General features: G+C 41.7%; 1 protein-coding gene across 6 annotated transcripts in view; it reads right to left on the bottom strand.

Moving 5' to 3' along the window:
• kidins220a (kinase D-interacting substrate 220a) overlaps positions 1-24489 on the bottom strand; it is a 43832-nt gene that overhangs the window by 13332 nt on the left and 6011 nt on the right. For all 6 annotated transcript variants that reach the window (XM_022197367.2, XM_022197385.2, XM_051955182.1 and 3 more), the window contains exons 5-23: positions 23125-23223; positions 22739-22837; positions 22387-22485; positions 21038-21235; positions 20820-20918; positions 20397-20495; positions 19663-19761; positions 19335-19512; positions 19021-19185; positions 18687-18866; positions 17892-18057; positions 17511-17662; positions 15879-15979; positions 15333-15518; positions 14997-15137; positions 13769-14006; positions 13516-13607; positions 10587-10731; positions 10103-10265 (exon numbers count right to left, since the gene is read on the bottom strand). In XM_022197367.2, the coding sequence (XP_022053059.2) occupies positions 10103-10265; positions 10587-10731; positions 13516-13607; positions 13769-14006; positions 14997-15137; positions 15333-15518; positions 15879-15979; positions 17511-17662; positions 17892-18057; positions 18687-18866; positions 19021-19185; positions 19335-19512; positions 19663-19761; positions 20397-20495; positions 20820-20918; positions 21038-21235; positions 22387-22485; positions 22739-22837; positions 23125-23223 (2699 nt within the window). The remainder of the gene's footprint in view (positions 1-10102; positions 10266-10586; positions 10732-13515; positions 13608-13768; positions 14007-14996; positions 15138-15332; positions 15519-15878; positions 15980-17510; positions 17663-17891; positions 18058-18686; positions 18867-19020; positions 19186-19334; positions 19513-19662; positions 19762-20396; positions 20496-20819; positions 20919-21037; positions 21236-22386; positions 22486-22738; positions 22838-23124; positions 23224-24489) is intronic.

Raw genomic sequence — 24489 nt, 5'->3', positions numbered from 1 at the left:
CACACAGATGAACCCCGCTCATGTGACCTCTGCTGCAGAGGATGAGTGGGATTCTAAAGGCATAAATGTTACCTGCGTGCACAGACAAAAACACACACACACACACACACACACACACACACACACACACACACACACACACACACACACACACACACACACACACACACACACACACACACACACACACACACACACACACACACACACAAGCAGCATCAGTGATGGTGACGGCACGAGTGCTGATTCAAATAACACTGACAAAAACAACTGTGTAATGTCCACCGCAGACACCTGGACGGAGAGGAATGGGAAATTCAAAGACACAGATGAGGGGTGGAGTGGGTGTTTTGAACGTGTGTGCATGTGTGTGTACAGTGTGTGTTTGTGGATGTTTGGTTCCTTTTCTCATGAACTGTATTAACCCGTATACAGACTAAGAGAAGCCTGTGCTTTTCCCCATTTCCAGCTGGCTTACTGCTGTTTATTTGTGGGTCTGCAGACACAGACCAACAGGAGCCAGTGACTCACACACACGCACACACACAAGGCACTTCCTTTAGCTATACAAAGAACACCCTCCAAAGACTTTCTAAGGAATTTTGCATCTTTTTATAGAACCATCTACAATAACTCTGTGATCTGTAAACATATAAAAATTAGAAAGCACATATTATGCATACACTTATCATGTCTGGCTACTTCAGACTTTTACTGTGTCATTAAAATTGTATAAAATTAAAACCTCGTTCATTTTGCCTTACTATCAATAGCACCCAAGAAACTAACTACAATTGTGCATATTTTTCTGACCTATGTCTCTGCTCATGCATGCTGCTGTACACTTCAAACATCAGGATCTGCTGTAAAGAACAAGGACATTTATCACGCCCTGATGGAAAGAAATAGGCAGACAGTGAGAGTCAGAGGTGCATTCCTGAGATCCCCAACTGGCTGGTTGGACATGGCTGCAGCAGAGGCAGGCCAGACAACGAACGGAGTACCCATTTTAACTATAGTGTTGTTAGGCCAACATGAGGAATCACCACTAAATGGATGGTAAAACAGCAAAAAATATAGTAATACAAGAGAAGGAAGTAAAAGAACAAATGGGATACTAATGAACTGAGAGCTGACATTCTGGCCAACATGCTGATGGTTTTACAGAACAAACAGTACAATAATAAACTGACACACATCCGTTCAGACTTTGCCCTTCCTATCAGCGATCAATTGCAAAATGACAAGATGGATGTTCGGGCTGAAGTGTCCAGGAAGCCGGTGTGCTACTTCCAAGCAGATGAAGGACTGGTGAGATAAAAGCCGTCAGGCATCTCAGCAGCCGTTCTTGTACAATAGGCCCATTGACAGAACCCAGCTTATAGCTGCAGCAGCACAGGCAGTTAGGTCCAACCACTCTCTGTGTGGCGTGGCCAGTGGGAGCTTTCTGAGCTTATCCAAATGCTAATAGGTCCCAAAGCTGACTGGAGCACAGCCTTTCTTCTCCTCTGAACCTCCCACACATTGCAGCTGATGGGAATGAGCAGAATTCACCATTCTATCACTTCCGTACACTCTTTGGGCAGTGAAAGTATGAATGTGCCACTTGACTTTGCTTTACAGCTGGCCTCTGTGCTTACGGACTGCATTCGCACACACGCCACAAAGAGGTGGTCTCTCTGCCAAACATTTCCATAAAGGGGCCCAAAGACAGAGAGATGCCTGCAGAACAGACAAACGCCTGTGCACATTGTCTCTAAGAAGCTGAAGAGTTTCAGTGTCAGACACTGTGTGTCCAGCACAACAGTGTGTGGGTGAAGAAGTTAACCAGGCCTGGGTCCGGCACATTCTTCTCCTGGTCATAGTCATGTCAGAGCCGCTGGCAATGTTTGCCGAGCGCGTGGATGAAGACAGCGAGGCCCTCTCTGGAAAACAGTGGACAAGCATGCTGGCGCGTGGACTTGCAGCATCAGTGCTGAGGGAGGTTATTGTTACGGTGGAAGCTGCCAAAGCCTCCGCCACCCAAAAGTCAGAGAGAGAGCGCAAAAATATGTTTTCACTTTAGATGACGCCATGTTCTTTGTCTCCTTAAAATCCAGACGCATTTCCTTGATTTAAATCAAATGCTTCAAGTACTTTGGACACCCTCAGTCTCTGCTTTCCTCTCTGTCTCTAACTTTCTCTCTCTTTTTTGCTTCCTTGTCTTGGCAGTGCCAACTGACAACTTGTGGCAGCGTCTGCTTTCCATATACATTTGTGGCAAAGTTTAGTCCAGTAATTGAAACTCTCTTGTACTAAGCTGGACCTGTGCATCCCAAAGCTAACCACAGAGACAAGCAGGCTAATGGGAAACACACCATGCTGATAAAAACCAAGCAGCTTCGGAACGAGCAGTCTCTCGGTGAGACGGGCTCAGGACTTAGTGGTTCCCTGAAATGTTGATTAAACTCATGTGTAGCGCCAAAATGGAGCCTCCTTGTTCCAGACCCCAAAAACCTTAACTGAACCCTCCACTAAGGCCTCATTCTTGACAAAAAGTAAAACAGTAAACCTCAGCTTGGTGATTTATGCACAAGAGGAGAGTTTGGAGTGTCCTAGGGCCATGGCAGAGTTTGTTCATTGTGACACTAATTGCAGCATGAAGTTCATATCAGCACATGTGGTTGTTTGATAGCTGTAATGGCCAGTTGATAGGCCATATGATGCCGAGTTAAGTGGGGTGGACTGCTGAAGTGAAGACAAATGTGCAGCAGTAGATTATACATCTGGAATAAGTCTGTTATGGAACTTGAATCCATACAGTGAGTGATGAATGTGACAAATAAAGCTTGGGGTTCTCAGGCTGAACGAGTAAATCCTGTATTTAACTCCACTGAAAAGGATGCATCAGAAATGAGATGAGAGAGGGATGGGAGAATGTCAATGAGCACATGAGCATGGGAAAGAAAGCGAACTAGATGAGAAAGAGCACGGAAAGTGTTGTATAATAGAACAAAAGCCTCCACACTCCAATTTGCGTCTGAGCGAGGAGGAAAAGCCTCACCTGATTATTAAGAACTTTATAAGCTGAAAAATCTGATAACTAAATCCTTGAGCTGGCAGCACGATGCCATGTCAAATTAAAAACTGCTTTTAAAGTAAATGGGGTAGTAAAGGGCACGTGTGATCCTTCTCAGTTTAGGCTGGATAGGCTAAATCGCAAATTTGCCTCTCTGGGTTGGCTCACTTGCCGAGTCATTCTTTGCCATTTCTGTGTGGCTTCCACACACACAGACACACACATACACAGACCCTAAGAGGGCCTGACCTCCATTGACTTTTGAAGGGCCAGGATGCTAACGTCAGTTAAGGGCCGGATGTGTGTGCATATGTGTGTAACTATCGTGAGTGCCCGTGGCTCCCTCGGTGGCTGAGTGGTGAATCTCACTGTCCGCTTAAAGGTCAGCGCCGACCCTCTTACAACCCAGCGCTGCTATTTATAATCAGTTCCCCACCTTCCAGCAGTTGCAGCACAAAGAGACAGCAAATCGGGAGAGGGATCAGTGATAACGCTCAACAGTACAGAAATACCAAAGTATCAGTCAGATGTCCACTTCTCAGCTCTCCACCTTTTCTCTTCCATCTCACATCACATTCAACGCTAATCCAACCTTGTCGTCACTGATGGACAACTCTATGACTAAAGAGCAGGGGTCAGTAAAGGTGTAGCAGACACGTTCATTGCATTAGGAATGATTATTTGTGTTTTGTCGAAAAGGAGAACAGAGCAGTTCTCTGTTTCAGACCAATTAGACTAATCCTTCAACCTAGGCTTACAGGCAGAAATGAAAAGAGCTTTGCGGATTTTCTGACAAAGAATGCTGCACAACGTTCTTTCCTTTCTCACGTGGTAGCCTCCACACACATACACAACCGAAAAATCCTCTCGTACAGACACACACACCTCCTCCTGTGTCACCTGTACACTCTGGACAAGGCTTTGATTTTCTTTTTCTTTTTTTCTTTTTTAACATTTTAAGCAGCTCAGCAGGGGTTGAGTGGTGTTGAGCTGGCTGAGGCTGATTCATGCCGTAGTCTCCACCAGCAAACACCTGAAGGATTGAGAAACGACAACACAGGCCACACATACTCAAGTGGAATCAGCAGAGGACTGGTTTCACTAATATAAACAGCCACGTGGGAAACCCAAGAGACACGTGCATGTGTTTGTGTGTGTCCACTACCTGGACTATCTCACTTGGAGCAGCAGCATCACCTGAGGCTTAGAACACACTCGAGACATTAACACACCAATGGCAAACTTCTCACACAGTAATCCTGCTGGTATCTGGCCTGATCCTCTATAGTATTCACACACTTTGATTTCTTTACCTTGCTTTACCTCCTGAGACGGAACTCTTTCTTCTCACTCCCTCTTAACGCCCTTTCTTATCTTTTTCCACCCCTCTCCCTTTTCCATCTTTATCTAGCACCAACCACAGTTTCTTTTTTGTCTCCGTCTATCTTTATCTGCTTGTCTGTCAGCACACTGGTGTGCAGGCTCAATGCCGCTGTCCTATCAGTGATGGAGCCAGAAGTCTTTAGAGACACAGAGCTCCACCTTAGCCTTTACAAATTCACACACATTTTTAGGCCTCTTGGTAAATGGTAGTGCAATGAGCGATCGAATTACCAGTTTTACTCTGTATTTCACTGAAATAAATCCTAGGGGGGATTTAGTACAGGGACAATGGGCTCCCTCAGAGGACAGAGTGAAAGAGAAGAAAAACATTTTGAGCATTTGCCCTGTATCTAGAAGATAGAATGTATGACGGATGCGACAGGAATTCACATGAACAATAGGCAGCGTGGCAAACAATAAAGACTTTTCATTTGAGGGCAGAAAAAGTTCAGAAGTGTTCATTATAAGAAAAGAATAGGATCTCACCATTTTTTTAACGGACAGATATTTAAGAGCTTATTAAAGGACTCCACATAAAGGGAATCACCCACACGAGCTTTGGAATGGCGCTTTTATCCCTGTACATAATTACAACCAAATTACAATAATTGTGCCAATTAAAGTAATCCTGAATGAAGAGAGTGTCATCTTAATGTTTCAGTACTTGGGATAAGAGTCTCTCTAATTAAGAGTGAATTGCAGGGCTACATATTCATTCAGACTGTGATTAGTGAAGAAAAAAAGTTTTGAAGTGTCCAAGAAGTGCCTGGCTCTAGTCACATCTCTGAAAGAGTGATTGTTTGGCGGATGAACGCAGGGTCAGGCTAACAAAATGGAGGGGAAGAGAGCAGTTGATTAATGGCATGCCTTGACCTAACGATTAAAGAAAATACAGTGCATCGAGATTTGGAGATTTTTTTTAACATACGAAGATGAGGAAACACAGTGCCACTGCATTTTTAAACACTACAATTTTATCTGACAACAATTTCTCTGCTGTGTTCTGCTTCCTGCGCTGTGTGAACGAGTGTGTGCGTATGCACGTTTGTTGAACACAGCCTGCATCTCAGGGTCTGATTAATTACACTGATTCTCAGAGGAGTTGGGGGTGACATATGTTCTTGCACTGGTGTCAGAGCTAGCTGTGTGTATGTGTGAGAGAGAGTATGTGTGTGAAAATGTGTGACTTTTATTTGTACCACATGCTTAATGTGCATGTGATTTGATGTGTGTGCATGCATAGGTTCAATTGCTAAACCTTGTAGGGACAAATGCTGTTTCTGGTACAACGTGCATGCATTACTACTATTACTAGGTGTGTGTCTATAGGTGTGCTGCATGCACTATTTTGTGTGTATGTATGTGTGGGTGTGTAATGAACAGAAGATTCAGGTGCAGCGCCAGAAACGCACTCCTGAGTGCAGCGGGGGCATCCTGGCACAGACAGGGCACCAGATGTCAAAGCAGTGCAGGAACCTGCTCAGTGGACCAGTCACACTTTTTTTCTAGTGCTGAAAACTGGATCTGGGCGTCCAGGAATAAACTCTCTGAGGGTCTGATTTCTGATTGAACCCACCATCATTCATCATTAAATCCAAATATGTTAAACCAAAAACCAAAACTACTTCACTTTCAAACAAATCACCAGTGACGTTAAATGTAAAAGTGAGTATGTGCCATAAAACAATCCCTGAAGATGTTTTCACACATTCCAGAGTTTATAATATCCTGTGATCTTGGATAAACTTGCACTTGTAAAGTGTTCATCTTTGTGATGGTCTGCTTATGATTTTGTAGCTGACCAACTTTTTACATAATATATGTAATAAACAAATTCAAATAGTTTATTTTAGTCCAACCTGTACTTCAAATCTAACGATATTCACTGTTACAAGTCTTTGCTGAAAAAATGACAAAAGATTACACATTTTGCACAACTCGTCAACAGATTAATTATTTCATTTACACAAGTCTCCACACAGCTAAGTGTAGTATCCAGCTTCAACTCTTCATTATGAAGGCACATTAAGACTTTTCTTTACTATATGTTGACAATCTGTTTGTTTGTTTTTGTGTCTCCTTTAGTAACGCCTGCGATTAACTTGCATTCTATTCACGTAGAACCAATTATTGGTAAAACACTTTCTGTCTTTACACAACGTATATTAAATGCAAGATAATGTATGTACAGTATAGTAATTGTTGTTAATGCTAAACTTATATTGATAACTAAACTGCTGATCGTGAAAATGAAGGCAAAAAATTGCACAAGAAGATCTCTGGATGGTTCCAACCCTTTACAAAAGAAGTGCATTAGAAGTACATCCTGAACCTGCACTTGCTCACTCACATAAAGTTACTCTACAGAACAGCTTCCATTAATTGGCAAAATGTAATGTGATGACTCCAAACAACATCAAGGCAATAAACATACAAAGGCCCATTAACAGTCTTTGGAAATGGCAGGGCTGCTTTAAAGCAATAACCATGAAGCAGGAGACAGCCAGGTTAGCTACAGTCATTAAATCTCTAATGGCAGCTCCAACAAGGGACAACTGAGAAGAGAGAATACCAAGAGGGAAGAAATTATATAACTGAAAATAGTAGTCACAAGGCTGCAGGCTTCGAATTCAATTTGCGAGCAATCAACAAAACACCACTCGAAAGATGGATTTGGGGTTGTTAATTTGACGGCTACAAGTACGAGAATTGGTCCAAAGCACTTTCTATTTTGTTTTCTCTTCAGTTTCTGTCAGTGTGCTGGGCAGGCCACAGTGCTGGCTCACTGCTCGAGGTGTAATTTGTAGTTTTCCCTGCAGAACTAGTGATACAAACATTTTAGCAATGCTCTGTGTGCATGTGTGTGAGTGTAAGCTTGACTGCCTTGAGCCAAAATCTTCTACAGACAGTGCCATTTTCGCTACACAGTTCTGTCCTGCTGCTACCTTGCATTCGTCTGGCCAGCCCCTGGTTGTACCATTAATGATTGAAATCACTGGAGTTATTAACCGATTAGACATTCTCCAACAGATTAGGAAGGCTGTACAAGCCGGCTCCCGCTATGGGAATTAGCACTACACTTTCCTCTTTACGCCGTGTCCTACAATGACACTTCACAGCCCTTCATGGACGCTTGTTATTGCCAAGCAAGTTGCTAAAAAAAGCTTTTAGCTGTTTTGAAAGCCCGTGTGTTTGTGTGAGATAGGAGGGAAGGTGGGTGAGTGCTTCTATTTTTTTCTGTCTTCTCTAGGAGTTTAAGGTACATGGCAGAGAGTGGCTGTCATCTTCTTCAATGGAAGACACTCTACATTTTTAAATAACGTTTCCATGTGGTTTAGTAGAATATAAGATAAACTGGATTTAACTTAACAGGTTAGGTAGAGCATACAATCTAAACCGAGATATTTTGGCACAGAAGAAAGATACTTTTTAAGAATCTCACAAAAATATCAAAAATGTACTTTTTGCTCTGATGTTGATGAGATGCAAACCAAATATTTCTTGCTCCCTCCACAGTTGTACAATTCATTCATCCTGTGATTTACAATGTATAATGTTTCTAATCTGTGCACTGTGGTGTACTAAGCTGTAACAAGCTTTACAAAGTGGAGGGGAGAGGAAGAGCCTGCTGCCTTGTGACTGAGATGCAGGGCGACAGTTGACCTATAAGGGGCTGACTCACCCCCACGTTCACTTCACCACTAATATATTCACTTAGTAACGCTCAGGGGATGTGCAGTTCTGCTGTGTAAAAATGGCTGAGCACGACAACTTGTACACATTAATGTGTACTAAAACACAAAGAACACACGCGAGATCTAAACCACACTGGTTTTGTGGGAGGAGAATTAAATAAAAAGACGCTAAATGAAATTGTCGCCCGGTCAAAGTTAAGCTACCAAAAAAGATGCGTGCACATAAACGGTGCATGTGCATATTCATACACGCTGCTGATAAGGAGAGCAAAGAGAAGTAGCTATCTATTTCTCAAGCACACAGACAGTCAGAAAAAAGAACCTGACGTTCTCGGAGGCCAGTCAAGTGCCTGTCCATCGCTAAGGGAAAAAGATAGAATAACTCATCCAGAACAAAAAAAGAGACCTAAAGAGCCTCAGATCATAAGAAAGAGGAAGAAAAGAGCAGAGACAGAAAAAGATACACTGACAGAGGCCTGAGTCTTATCAGCGGAAGATTGGTGCAAGAGATAAGGCCTCTAGGCAAGGCGTCGTGTTTAGCCTGTTTGAGGCTTCCTGTCATCATCATTAAGGCAGCTTCTTCGACGGCCACTGCGGAACAGTGCAGCCATTTGGAAAGACACCCATGAAGAGGAAGATAAAGCAAGACAGGACCGATGGTCAAACACAAGATGATGGCTATATTAAGTCTAATGAGTAGACTAAGTATGATCCCATGCGGTGGAAAAGGCACTTAAATGCAGGCCTTCCGTTAGATATAGAAACATACCAGAATTTTATAGCTGTCATATAGTGTATCTTCCTGTTGTATATTCTGTAATGCTTTTCCCATAAATTAACAAAACAAAAAGCACAGATAATATTTAGAATATCTAGAACTTCTGATTGAAATGCTTGACAGTTACCACTTTACACTCTGTCCCCCATTACTTCCCAAGTAATCCTTCTCTTCATTACAAAACATGGAAGGTAATACCTTCTGTCCTTTAAAAACCAAACACCAAAGACCTAGTCTAATGAAGCAGCGGTTTGTGTTGATGGGGGATGGAGGGTTGTCTGCTGAATCTAGCTGGCTGACTAGCTGACAGTAATGGCCTGTGACACTTCCCTGCCGCAGGAGTCGTGGGCGCTAGTGTATTGTGACAGAGTGCAACCTTTAAAGGCCAGCGACTGATGCACAACAGCACCCAAACCCAGCGACTCAGCCTCTGTCGGTCTCCTCCTGCGGTGAGCACGCCTAAAAGCATTTGTGACCTCACAGGCACAGGCATGAACACTCATACTGTATACTCACAAGGAGACAAGACTTTTTTCTTTATTGCTCCCCATTTGAGCTTAAGTTGCCTCTTGTGTGTTTTTATGTAAAAGTGTCTCTTTGTGAATCCAAAGAAGTCAAAGCAGCAACTCAGTCACCATTTGTCTCGAATATTATGATCAATTACTAAATCTGTCTGTCAACTGCCAATTTGTGTCTAAGTCACAGCCTTTGGCTCTAAATGTGCAATGATAACAGCCCCCGTGGAAAACAAAATCCTCTACTGCCACCTGCTGGTTGTAGTTACTTACATCAGCATTTCACAGCAACCAAAAAATGATTCTTTATTGACTCCATCTCTGACATTTTGTTCTGGCTTGTTAATCTCTTCAGGGAAGACTCAGTGTTTTATTAACTGCAGCTGAGTCACTTGACTAAATTCCTTTAGCCTGATTTCCATTGGGATAATTCAAATTATGTTAATGTTGTCCTCAGTCTGCCAGCGCTGACCTTAAGTTAGAGGAAGAAGAATGGTAAAATGTTCAAATAAGAAGGAAAGAAAAGTAAGAAAGAATAAGAGAAATAAAGAAAAAATGTAGATGGACTAAAGGAGTCCGTAAAACATATGTATGCAAAAAAAAAAAGCAAAAACCGAGAGCAAACCCCCCCCTCCCCCCAAACAACGGCTATTAAGAGTCATATAGTGTATACCTTTCATAGATTGTCTTGAGAGTGACCTGGTCAGACACTCCATCAGCCTCTTCCAAAAAGAGGATGATCCATGATGTCCTGTAAGGCCACTCCTCTGTCAGATTGATCCACGATGCCAGTCGATCCCAGTTGAAGATGATCTGATTGGCTCGCAACAGGCGACCTGACAGCAATAGGGCAGAGAATAAATATCCTGTTCTGTTACTGTACCTCTTGTAAAATTCACTAAAACACAATCAAAACGTAGTCTTCATAAAAATGCTTGGTTATCAGCCTCTACTGGTCGACAATTAAACCTCATGAAAGCTCTGTTTTGTATTTGTTCATCCCACATCCGCAGTAATATTTCCTCAGTGGCTGACTTACATGAACCAACAAGCTTTCCTAAAAAATGTTAAATCACCTTTATTGTTGATGTAAAAACAAAATGGTTTTGTAACAATATGAGAGTAACAGTAGTGGGAAACGCTGGTTTGATCTTCACCTGTGATAGAAACAATGTTGAGCAACCTCCTCATGGTCTGTGGGCTGATGTCACAGAACCAGTCCTCAGTCACCAGCAGCTTGGTCAGGTCGAAGGACATCTGTCTGGTGATGGTCCTCTGCATCTGGCGACGTCGGTATGTGTCCTTAACACACAAGGGCTCTTATTAGCATGAGTTTGGTGAACGGTTTTCAATTTTTTCCCCCAGGTAAACATATCTCCTACATATCACTTTGTTTCAACATGTACCTTCAGTCATCTCACATTGAGTGACATAACATGTTTTTAAGAAGAAAAATCAAGAATACAAATTTCTCAGTGTAACAACACACCAAGAAAACAAGAGTCGTCTCCAAGGCACACATGAAAAACAACACAGACGCAGCACACTTAAGAGCCATATGTTGTACTTAGAAGTTTTAAATCTTTCAAGTTAGATCTCTAGAGACAAAGCACAAGTGAAACACTGAAGACCCTGACAGGAATCTGAGAGAAAGCATCACCACTGTTGCACGCTGTGTATCATGAGACAGGAGAAAAGGCATTTCAGGGTCAACATGTGATCTCAGGCGAAGTCATCTTAAGACCCGACATCTGAACAGAGGAACACACGCAAAAGTGAGGATGAGGCCTCAAGTGTTAATTTTCTTGATGCCACATGTACTCTATCCACTTACTTATACGTAATCCAGTTATACGTTTGTGGACTAGTTTTCTCCCATTCAAAAATAAATCTATTTTAGTACATGAGTACCATAAGTCACATGGAATAACTGACGGTCAGTGATAATCTAGCAAAAGTTTGCACCTTAATGGGACATGAGTGAGCATAAACAGAGCCTCTTCCTCGATACAATCCATCTATAAATGTGAAAAAACACATACAGTATTAAACCTGTGTGACTGCAAAGAAGAAATCAAAGAACCACTGTCCAAAGCTGAAAAGTCATGACACACAGGCGAGCTATTGACACAGATCTACTGGAGAACATCTGTGATGATACCAGACAGCTGCCATGGTCACGAGCCAAGGCCAGGCTTTTGGTTGACTTTGAAGTTGTAACACCAGTCTCATGACCTCTTTCTCAGAGATGAAACATATGGCCACCACTCAGTCAGAACTCAAAAGGTCTATCATAAGGACACCACTGTGTGGCTGACTTTCCAACATGTATTGACTTTTACTGTTTTACTGTTTCACTGGGTAATTTCAGGGACTGATTTAGTACTTTAAAGCACTGGAATGCTGATTTCCACATAATAGCTATGTTCCTTATTATGATCATTAGTTTAATTCAAAATCATGTAAATAAGATGTAGAGATACTCATAATGCCTTTCACTTGACAACCCACATGAAAATGGAGAAGCACTAATTCATTTTCCCCTCCTGCCCTCATTTTAATCTCCACTTGTAGAAAAATGGCCCTCCTGCCAAGAGCTAGCTAGCGGCGGAGGGCATATAAAAAGAGAATGCTGCCCCATAATAAAGGGGCCAACACCAATAATTGAGGGTACTAGATAAACCCGAGGTACAAACAAATGTCAAACAAACAAACAAGACAGGAAAGCGGAAAGGAAGGGGGTAGTGGGAAGGTCTCGCAGGAGGGAGGAAGGCATCAGCGACAGCAGCAGAGTCACTTAGCCTCCTGCCAGCAGACCTGGTGCCAGTGTTTTGTCACAGGGACCCACTGCTGCTAGGCCTTGTCATTAGGCTGTGGCAACCCAGCAGGAAGGATAAACAGCTATTACATCAATTACACCAGGAACCTTGGCCGCACACCGAGAACCTCTCTCTTTTCGTCTCTGTGTGTCTCCTTCTGTCCTCTGGCCTCTGCACTGCCTGCCAACACCACGCCTGTACTGAACACCCCTTCAGGGAGGAAGCTGAAAAGCACGAGCAGCGAGGGTTTCTACTGCAGCATTTCTCACCCAAACCCAATGCTTTCTGTTGGGGTTGTGGTCAGCTGACTGCATTTGCATTTTGTCTGATTAAAGTGATCAATTGTTATTACTAGGAACATCTCTGGATAGGATGAGTTTTGTAGGAGTAAGGGTCAAGAAAAAACAAATATATTTTACCTCACTAATTATAAATGTGTCCTTTGTATTAGGGTTTTAAAACCTTTTCCTCAGTTATGTTCTTTCTTTTTGATTTGTTATTGGTCTTGGTATGCCTAATTTGGATGTATTAATAACAGATAAAGAAAATTCTTTTAAGAATGACAATGTTAACATTTTGGACAGAGAAGACAGAGTTCAAGAGAGGAATGAAAGGAACCAACGATGTTAAACTGGAACAATCACTTTAAAATGGAGGAGGAGGTCTATGACAAAAGTTATCAGGTACTTCACGATTGGTAGTCTTGAGGTCTTTCCTCGAGACTAACAATCTCGAGATCTCCTCAAGGTGAGAATGTTTTACCACTATTCACACCTTGAGTTATCCCTGGCCAGGCACTTTCACAGCCATTTTCACCACCAGGCATTTGAGTCTTGGGTCATTAATGGGTCATTAGCAATGGGATATATGAAGATGACAATATAAAGCCCCATCAGGCAGTTATAGCTGAAGAAGCAGCTTCTTGGATGAGCAGTGAAACATCCTTAAGAGCCAATAGAGTAGTCCAGTTGCCTTCTACGGAGGCTCTTAGAGCTTATTATAATGCTACTCCTGGACTTCTGTTTTCTATTAATGTCTGTCATCCATGTCATTCTTCAACCTACAACTCATACTGCAGCCCAAATCATTTTTGTACTGCCACTCCTTAGGTTTCTCCATTTGTTAAAGTGCCATGGCTCTTCCTTGTTTTTATAATATACAAAGCTTGGCTGGGGCTAACAACCCTTGATGTGGGCCCATAAACCACAAAAACATATGGTACATAACAATGGCTGGAACAAATAAACTTGACTTGAATAGCTGTTACCCTGCGACTAAGGGTGCTCTTGCCGCCCAACTTGACCTGGTCTTGGGCCAGGCTGCCCTGAGATACCCTCCTGTCCATGTCTTCATGCCATCCTGAGGAGAAGCAGAAACACAAAGGGACAAAGAGTCACTAGATTAACTAAGACTTAAACCAGCATCCAAACCTATGAGTTTACAAAATGTCTCACAATGTCTCTGTGCAACCCTTGTTATATTTTCAGATACTACAATGTGGTGTATATCAGGTTTTTTACCATCAGCAGGGACTGCCTCTCCATTGGTGGGGGTTTCCATGCAAAGTTTTTTGGCCGTACTTAGTCCTCTGCTGTTAAGAAATACGGGCAGGTGGACAATGTTTCGCATGTAGTCGTGTCCATTGATATTGGAATCTCTCAGTACACTGTTAAGGTTTTGGTTGATAGCTTTGATGATTATATGAGGGTCGCTGGCAAAGATGGAGATAAAAGGGCCTTTGGAGAAGAGGACCCTGACCTGGAATGACAAAAGAAAGGACTTTTGTGATTATATCATAATGTTTTTCAAACTATAAAAAACTGTTACATATGCACGAGTGTTTGAATTTAATCTTGCCCCAGTTCAGCAATACAAAAAACTTAGTTTCCAGCACAGCAGATCACTCTGTAGAGGGCCTGCTGCTGTAATGCAAAAATGACGAGCTCACAATTCAATCAATCCATGACCTGATAATTCAAGGCGACATTCATCTGTAGTATTTAAACTTAATGTCTCCTGTGAGAGCTGACTGTCCACAGCACATGGTACTGGGGATTTCCACTCTTCTAACTAAGGAACACTGTGTCATAGGACATTGATTTGTGCTACACGCATTCATGGTTTGTTAACCCTTGACCAACACCCTCGAGCTCGCCCCACAGGACGATGAACTACTGTCCCTGAAGCAGCTGTCAATACCCTCAACTAAGGCACCTTCACATGATGTCTTCATCTTAAATGTGCAACATTTGATCAGAACAGTACAGAGACTGAGGGGGGGGAAATATTTAATTTGGTAATTGATAAAGGTGTAATTTATAAAATAGAGTGAGTGCTTTTTGAGTCTTTCAACAGAAGACGGTTTCAGAGTGACTGGGAGGTGCTTGCAGAGATGAGAAGATTACATTAGCACACAGGAGGTTGCCATCTTCACTGGGATTACTTCACCAAATAATAACATTTGGCTAAAGCAAATCACATTACAGCAGCTGGGAGGAAGAATCTCAACTTGGAGGTGAGCTGAGGCAGCTGGGAACACCAGGGTGGCTTTACTGCAACAGAGATGTGTGGGCTCTGCGTGCACAGGTGAAAGGCCACAGAGCAGCTGCTCTACATCAGTCTATGGTTATACATTTTCTTGAGTGGCAGATGTCAACAAATTTAATTCTGTCATCAGTTTGCGATCGTTCAAGAGGGCTCTGATCTCATCATTTATCTGCCCACACTCAACTGCATGCAAACACACACCGTGTCTAGCATCTGCAGCACTTTGTCTTGTTCACAAGCATCCAGCCCATCAATAATGACGGCCATGCGCGTCTGGTTCTGGGTAAAGCCATCAATAGTTTTGGCCATTTTTGACATAAGCTCCACTTCGTGCTTCAGAACCTGGTGAGAGACATGAAAAAACATCATAACATAAAAGCAATTGAATTTTCCATGTTTATGTACAAAAGAAAATTGATTTAAAAATTACAACTTCACAAGCATTCCATTGAATGTCCCATTCGCTATGTCAGTAAGATGTCTAAGGAGCTCCATGTATCCTTGATTGGGCCTAATTGAAAAAGTGCATTATTCTACCTTCATAAATCCTTCACTCTTGAGCTGGTGCAAGTTGTTGGCAGCACTGTGCAGGCGTTTCCTCTGGGACTTGAAGACGGAGTCAGCCACCTGCCACCAGGTCCTACAGTTGAGCAGTAGGGCCAGGCCCACCACACTAGCCATAGCTATCAACACAGCATTTACTGTCAGATTCGCTGGGTCCACCTGAGGAAGAGTAAAAAGAGTAAGACTCATAAAAGCAAAACTAATTCAAAGACCAACATTTGTGTCTACAGATAGTCAATGAGGCAGGTCTCCCTGTAGCTACTTCTGCCCAAATGAATCCATATCACCCTGTCTTTTGCCTGCACTCTCACTTTAAAATAAAAAGTAAGTTAATATAAATAAAGAATCCATGTTAGACAACTTATCACAAGCTGCTACAGAATTACAACTGTCAGTGATTGGACAATGATTAGGAGGATTTCTTCAGTAAAAACTAAAATACCAAAAACAGTGTCAGCATTTCCGTACACCCATGTGTCAAAAAAATCCCACATTTTTAAAAAAATTGGTTCAACCCACCTTAAAGATAGCCAACAGTGCCACACCAGTGATTAGGCAGCCTAGTGTCAATGCAAACAGCACAAACGAGGGAACGCAACAAGTTTTCTTCCATTTTTGACCTGAGGTGTTGTAGAAAGACAGACAGTAATATTAAACAGATACACAGAGGACACAAAGCAAACAATGTCTTGGCGTTACCCCTACAGTCATATATTAATACTATTTGAGAAAGGATGTAGTTAGTGATGAAAATACTGGCTTAACAGTTTAGTGTTTGCCTTTTTTGTCAGCAGTAATACTATGGTCTGAACGTCCATGAACATGTCCCCTGGAGCTGTATTTTAATGCCTCAGCAGAGAAATAGTTTAAAACAATCTTAAAACTGTTAGAGATTATTCATTTTTGTCTGGTCATAGTTATGTGTTCATTCACTGGGATTCTGTGACACTTAAATGAGGCCCAGCTAGCTACGGTGATCAATACACTGTGCACAAGACACTAGTTGAGTCCAAGTTTTGTACCTCTTTGAAGATGGAACCCCACAGAGGCGAAGGGGGAATAGAAATCGGCCTGATACTTTGATTCTAACTGACACATCAGAATCTAGTGTTATTATATTTCACAGTTCCTTGTTGTTCACAGCTGCAATAACAAACAGCTTCACAGTCAAAAATAACCATATCATATACTTGGCAGACTACCAAGCATCAAAACTGAATTTGTGTTTCTATTTGACTCACTGTGATCATAAATCTCTGTTCCTTCTCAACTATTTGAACCATATTAATGTTTTTGGAATCTAACGTGCCACACTATTATGTGTTTTGTTGTTGATGCTTGTTTTTGGATCATATTAAGCAAGTAAAACCAGTCCACAGCAGCCAATAGCAGTGTTACAGAAATGACACATAACAGTAAGCAGGAAGTTGGAGCCGCAAGACAGAATAAAATGTATTTAGTCAGGAGGGAGACAGATGTGATGGAAAGGATGACCACACACAACCATGGTGGGCCAGAGCCTGCTTCATAGCGCTGTTTAGCATGACAGTTAACTCTCTCTTTCTTAGTGTCTTTTTTCTTTTCTTGACCCATCAGCTCATTTTGTGCAGTGGGCTTCCAGGAAAAGTCCCAGTTCTCCTTATGACCACTTAAACACTGTGTGTGAGTACTGGTTTGTTGGTGTGTGGTTGGGGTCGACTATGCGGTGGGCAGAATACATACGAGTGAAATGCTGTAGTTGAAACTGGCTATGCTTACAAAAGCTCCATTATGTTTAGTCCCATTCTTAAACAACATTTCTAACAATCTAATTCTGCTCACATGACAATTAAAGTGAAGGACAAGTACAATCACTTTATTTAGGGGCCTGGTTTCGGGTGTCAATTAAACAGGGCAACATTTTAAGTAATTCTGACATTGTACAAAAGACAGTATATTCACACCATCAGAAAAAAACAAGCAGCACATATACTGGTCATACCAAGAAACCTCAACCTAAACAACCCTAACTAAGTTGTGAGAAACTGAGAAAAAGTGTGTAAATTTATCATCCTTTATCACCTCGATAAAAATTATTTTCATTTTAATTGGGACTTTATGTGTTGGCTAATGGGTCATGACACAACATAAAGCTGAAAACAGTGACGTCACCTTGGACCTCGTCGTTCTTGAAAACCCTAAAGAGTCTGGTAGCCAGGAAGCCAAATTCCCTCTCGCAGGCATCTGACAGCATGGCAATCATTTCAGCCATGGAGGTCTCTCCTCCAACACTGGACAGACGATTATAATCCGTGAACAAGAACCTGTACAACGAGTGAAAGAGAGAAAAAATATTTTGTCCCGTTTCATTAATCATTTCAACAATATCAGCAATATTGTTCTTTTCCCTCATACTAATCCAGTGTTTCAATCATAGCAATTGTGAACATGTATGCACATTTTTTGTTAATGCTTTTTGTCTAAAATAAAACATTCTGGCCGAAAACTGTATTGACAAGAGATGGCTTTTCTGTGTTTGTATGTCATTTTTACCTGACAGGCAGGGCACGAGTGGTCTGTTCAGGAAGTTCAAGAGGATTGACAAACATCAGTTTGAGCAGCAGCTCCAGGTAACCGACCTGGCGAGCCAGACGGGTGCTGACGACCCATGCCCAGTTCCAGCTTTCCCTCTCACGTCGGCTTCCAAAGTACACCAACACTGGGTGCAGGAAAAGACACACTCCATATGTTATAGTTTTGTTCCTAAACATCACCAGGCTCACCTTTTAAAAGTCAGTAAGAATTTCAAGAAAGGGAAAAAAAAGTGGATATTAGTTGTATTATGGCTCCCTCTAGTGAGCAATGCAGTTACAAAAGCTTTGGTGTGACATCTTACCAAGCTTGTAAGCTACACAGAACTGCAGGACATTTCTAAGACATGTGTACTAATACTAATTTATGACATTTTTGTATTGAAGAACATTTCTAATATCTCAACTGGTCCATTTAATAACTTTGATGCTCCCTACAAACTCTCACAACAGAATAACAAATATGCCAGACGGAAATTAACATGGAAATTTGGTGGGGTCAAAATATTTTTGGATATTTTTACAGGTCAGAAATCCTTGAGAAACCCTGCCCTACATTCTTCTCGACAGCAGGATGGCATGCTAACAAAGTCTGAGCTGCATTCAGGCCCTGAGCATCTGTTTTCTTTAAGAGACTCAAACATGTCCAAAGGGAGGCCTCTGCTCAACTGACCTTTCACTCTCATGTAACTATGGAACAAGTCAAACGAAAGCAGAATCTTTCAATGTCCAATTTCTAGTTCGTCTGTCCGCTCACCAAAAAAGATGTAGAGCAGTGCGAGGAGGCTGAGGGAGACGGCGATTGCCAACTTGGGATCGACAGTAAAGCCCAGAACAACGGCCACTGAGCCGCAGAGTAGCAGGGTGAGGAAGACCACCAGCCAGGAGAACTGGAACAACGGCTCTATCTGCTGGCCCGCAAATGTCTTCATCTCATCTGATGAACAAGACGAGAGGAGATACCAGGAGGAGCCAAAACAAGAAAACCGATTAAGACACTGACTAAAGGCTCTATCCAAAGAGCAAATTTGAACATTTCTGTCATTTTTTCTCACATAAGATGGTTTTTCTGATGCTGTGGGATTACTCACCCTCCAGTTTTTTAAGAAGGAAAGACTTGCCGCTACCCCACTGAGCGTACAGGCCAACACAGATTGGCGGCTGCATGGTGGGCTCACTGAGGATGTCTGCTAAAGCGCTGCTATATAGGTCATAACCCAACATGTCTCCATCTGACTCAGAGGGGGACAAGTGCTCTGAGAAAGAAAGACAGAAAGTTTACAAGTCAAAAGTTAACAATCCAAAAAAAATTTAAGCTGTTTAACCTTGTTTAGTATCTGAACAATAAATCTCTATCTTAATTGTGTTACATTTCTTTCTAAATAAGATGAAAAATGGGTCATACTGGCTCCAAATATCTGTGTCAAGATGCTTTTCTGGTGGGTGCAATCTATGTTGTACGGTGTCTCTCCAGCTTTGTTGGGACGGTACAACAGGCGGCCATCTTTAGGGTTCCTCAGGAGCAGCTCGGCCAACTTCCGACTTCGCCCTCGGATGGCAATGTGGAGGGGCGTGTCTCCTTTCTGAGCAAAGAAAAACACAGAACTGAGCAACTGCTGTTTATGGAACAAACTGAAAACACACTCCAAAATAGAATCTCCAGATCACTGAAACTAAACAACATGATAAAAGTGTTGTTAGAACCAGCTCTTTTAGCCTGTTCTAAACAGTACCTTGTCCATTGCAGACACCTTGGCTCCTTTATCCAGCAACAGTTCCACTATCTCTATGTTTCTCATTTTTGTGGCTTTGATAAGTGGAGTCTCTCCCTCCTAAAACACAAACAACAACTCAATCGAATTCAAGTTCATTTCATCCTGAAACTCATTCAAAACATATAAGGCTCTACACATGACCCTCGAATGTATAATTAATCAACAATACACAAGTGATAAAAGATACCACCCCTACACATTTCAGTTTTAAAGAAAGAAAGAAAACCTAAAGTAGGTTGTAATAGGTGAATATTCATACTTTTTTCCCTGTAATTTCACCAATTTTACACAACAGACGCAAAACAGCACTTCTATTCTGCGTATTGTCATTTATTCATCATCATCATCAAATGATTATAAAGTTCTCACAATTGTTGAGCCGACAAATAAATTTAAACATCAGGTTTCTCAACATAGCCTGAAATGTCCTAATTCCAGCACAAACAAACAATGAACTGGCACTCTCCCATTGTGGTCTTTTCAAAAGAGTTCTTAAACAGTCATTGTATGCAACATTGAGTTTACGAATAGTAGCTCGTTTGTAGTTTGACCACAGGTGGGCAGTATACAGGGATTAGAAATAATTCGAGATGAAAACTCAGGGGGAATAAAAAGGCACATTTGTTAGATTAGAAGCGGCAGTAAATAAAACGCAGACTACATGTGACTCTTTTACACCGGACTACACATACCTTGGTGCAGCTCTCGGTGTCAGGATTACACTGCAGGATGTCTCTCACCATGGTGGCGTTGCCTTTCTCCACTGCCCAGTAGAGGGCAGTCTTTCCATCCTAAAGTGGAAACGACAAGGCAAATACTGGCTTGTTTTATCGCAGAATAAAGTGTCAGAAATGCAGAAAGGTATATGGACTGGTGTGCATAGCTGTGAATGCAATGTAGAATTCTGTATTGTTCATGCATGAAACGTTAACGTGTGTTTACACAACCATAACACATTCCCATGGATGAAAAAGCTCACTTGACCAAGAATCAACCAGGATAAATAAACAGCCTAGAGCAGCAGTGTGAGATCTTACATTGTGAACACAAGGAGGCCTCCTGCATGCTTCTAAATATCAATGTATTTGCAAAGACAGCGGGAGAGGAGCTCCTACCTGGCCCCTGACGTCAATATCAGCGTATTTGTTCAGCAGAGCTCGGACTATCTCCACATGCCCTCCTCTCACTGCTCCAATCAGCATCGTCTCCCCACTCTGGAGAAAATCAGACAGAGAGACATGAGTTGTTTTGAATTTGTATTGTATTTCATATCAATCACTTTACAACACTAAGTCAAACAGCAGGCTGATAACAATGTGGCAGAGTGCCTGACCCTGTCTGGAATATTGACATAGGTGCCGGCGTCGAGCAAGTCCTGCACAATCTCTGTGTGTCCCTCCTTGGCAGCAATGGCGAGGGCTGTGCTGCCATCCTTGTCTGTCATGTTAACATTTGGGTTTCTCTTCAGCAGCTCCTTGACAACCTCAGTGTAGCCACCTTTCACCGCCACAATCAGAGCCGTCATTGAATTCTGCAAAAATGAACAAAGACGCACTTAGACATTTGAGAGTACTTCAAGTCCAAACATTTCTCTGATCTTTTTCTCCACATGAACGGATTTAAAAACAAAGTGTCTGTCTCAAATGTTCAAATGTTAAACACTCATTAAGCAGTAAAGATCATTATTTGCAACAACAAACTATCCCTCGCATGCTGTCTGTTTATTTCAGCAGCTTTGGGGACACTGCAGGCTGACGACAGTTTATTGTTGACACCTTGTTAACAGAGCCAAATAATTCATGTATTTTCCAGACACTCTAATCTCCTAATCATATGTAAATTAATTACTATGCAACATTAACTACTGCAGTTCTATCGGATTATTGATGGTATGTATGACACAAACACATAAGTCAGGTTGTCAGGGCAGATGTAACATGACTCGAAGGAGCACAGATGGGCTGCTTCAAAGCTGTAATCAATTATTTATATGTGGTTTATTGTGTTGGTGCCACTTACCGGCACTCAAAAATGTCATTAAAATAAACAATTTTCTATATTTTTCCAGACTTCACATTTTCAAAGGCTTTTTGAACTTCCCAGACATATCCAACACCAATTTCTTCTCATTATTTAAAAAAAAATGACATGGCGGAATAATAACCCTTTCATTGTGATTGTGACACGTTTGGCAACATACATACGCTTCATGTCAAAAACAGCACACAAGCTAAAAAAAACTTGTTGCCCTCCTAGTCCTTACTTCATCTATGACTACAATTTTTTCCTGGCATATACTGAGAAGTATAAAATGTATGGATAAACATACAAAAGTCTTCTTGTGAGGATCATTTTGACCTAGAGATCCTACACTGTAGTGTTCCTGATATGACTGCATCAATCGTATATACATTTTGAGTTCAACTTTTACTTCGGGCAAAATCACCCTCGAAATAAAGATTACTTAAAGATGGTGACACTTGCAGCCTTCAAACTATCAACCTAAATCCAATATAGGACATATATGCATGCTAAGACAGTGTACATAGGATAAATTGTCAGTGGTCTGTGGTACATATACATAAACTACAACTAATCTTATACTTAATTCCAGCTTTTCCAGCACCGTGTCTTTCTATCTGAAAGCATGGCAGTGTTGGATACCTGCTAAATGCTACTTACTGCTCCTTCCTGGTCCACATCAGCTCCATTGGCCAGGAGGTGCATCACACTCTCATAGTGGCCCTTCCTGGCCGCCCAAATCAAAGGAGTGGTGCCATACTGTGGGGGAAAGAAGGAAATATGATAGAGTGCATGAGATCTGCGGCAAGACGTGATTCAGTCAGCTACCCAGGAAGTTATGAATTATGAAGGAAGGATAATAGATAAAGGAAGACATGAGAGAGGCTTAGGGAAACGGAAGGTGAATGCGGACCAAGACGCTTGAATTTTTAAAGCCGAACCCTGACCACTAACTACATCTTCTGTGTGATTAAAGCAAGTAAATGATGAACATCTGTCAGTATGTAGTTACCTTGTCTGAGCAGTTGACCTTGGCTCCGTGCTGCAGCAGGAGATGGACAATCTCTGCGTGGCCTCGACCCGCCGCCCAGATAATGGGGTAGACGCTGTACTGTTGGGGCAGAGGAGAGCGGTGAAGTCATGCTGGCAGTAACTAATGATCAGTGTTCGGCCTGCGGTCATACAAATACTTTAAGCCATCTCACATGACTCAAACAGCAGTTGATAGGGGAGGCATTACACAGTGCAGGTGAAGAGAACGGTTGCACATTTGTGATCTGCGTTTCTCTGCATTTAACATCCTAATCAAAACATCTGCCGGTTGTCATTTTCAGTTGGGATATCAGATGGAGAAGATAGGCACACAACCGTAACCGATGATCAAATGTGTCTCAGTACCTGTCCAGTGATGTTAGGGTTAGCTCCTTTTTCTAACAGCAGCTGGGCCACATCTGTGCGACCTTTATAGGCTGCCCACATGAGAGCAGTCCAGCCTCCCTGAGTAGAAAACACATTCACAATACAGTTGAGTCGATGGAGATTTAACCGAATAATGTGAGAGGAGACGATTTGCTCATGATGAGAAAACAGCTCTACATAGAATATATGTTATATTCAGAGTGTATAGTTACAGTCATTTCATTCATGCGTACAGAACTGTTTAAATGTAGGCAGATTTTGTGGTAGGAAAACGTGCTATTTACAGATGGTGTGACACTCTTTCCAGTGGGTGAACAGTATCACACAGAGTGGCTTTTTATAATCCCACTGTGATGACTGGCTGTTATCTCTCCTGTGCAGCTTAGACACACCCTGAAGAGTAATGAGTCAGCTGATGTCCTGAGTCACTTGCATAAAGTCACAGCGGCCAAGGATTTAAAATCTACATGCCTCATACACGCTAAAATAGCTAAAGAAATTTTAAAAAATGCAACCTTTTAGAGGGAATATAGAATTTTTGTAAATCTTTTACACTACGTCACAGTTTACAGCACTATTACTGTTTCGTAGCATTCTAGCCTAGAAACATACATTGCCTCTTGAGCCATTCAGTCCCAGGTAATAAACACATGTATGTCATCTACGTCTTATACATATATACAGAAAAGCTTCTATAGTTACAGACTGTCTGCCTCGAACGCATCTGGATGAGTAAACCAAATAATATCACAGTCCCATGCCGAGACAACCAGAGCTCAATAAATGGAATTACTACCAGAGAGGAGCCATCACACAGAAAGTAATTTCATTTTCTGTCCATTTACAAGCTAATGGATGATCCTGTTCAACCAGCAGTGGGGCAGTCGCATCCAACTGAAATAAAGACACAGTTAATTCTGACCAAACATTTCAAGTACACAGAGAAGATGGGCATAGTATCTTATTTTTTATGTTGTTTAACAACCACTAATTTCACCCAGAAATATACATTTTTAAGTTATTGGGTTTTAGGAATATGTTACTAGGCCTTGTACTTGCTCCACTTCATACATATATTCATTTTCAGTAGAAGTATAGTACAGTATAAACTGATTAAAACCTAAATGGAAAGAGGGAGAACAAGAAACCATTACTGGCCAATTAACCAGGAGTACTGAAACATGTTTTGCCCAGTAAGTTACCAGGATGCCTCTACTCCAATTTTCTCATCTAACTTCCCTTTAAAACGCAATTATTTTGACCTAAATAATGCAAACAATATATGACCTTAACAAAACATAACAAATGTTATTATTACTTACACTAAAGTTCTCCATTCATGAA

Source organism: Acanthochromis polyacanthus, chromosome 1, assembly GCF_021347895.1.
Source record: "Acanthochromis polyacanthus isolate Apoly-LR-REF ecotype Palm Island chromosome 1, KAUST_Apoly_ChrSc, whole genome shotgun sequence".
Taxonomy (NCBI): Eukaryota; Metazoa; Chordata; class Actinopteri; family Pomacentridae; genus Acanthochromis; species Acanthochromis polyacanthus.
This window is presented reverse-complemented; position numbering and strand designations above follow the sequence as displayed.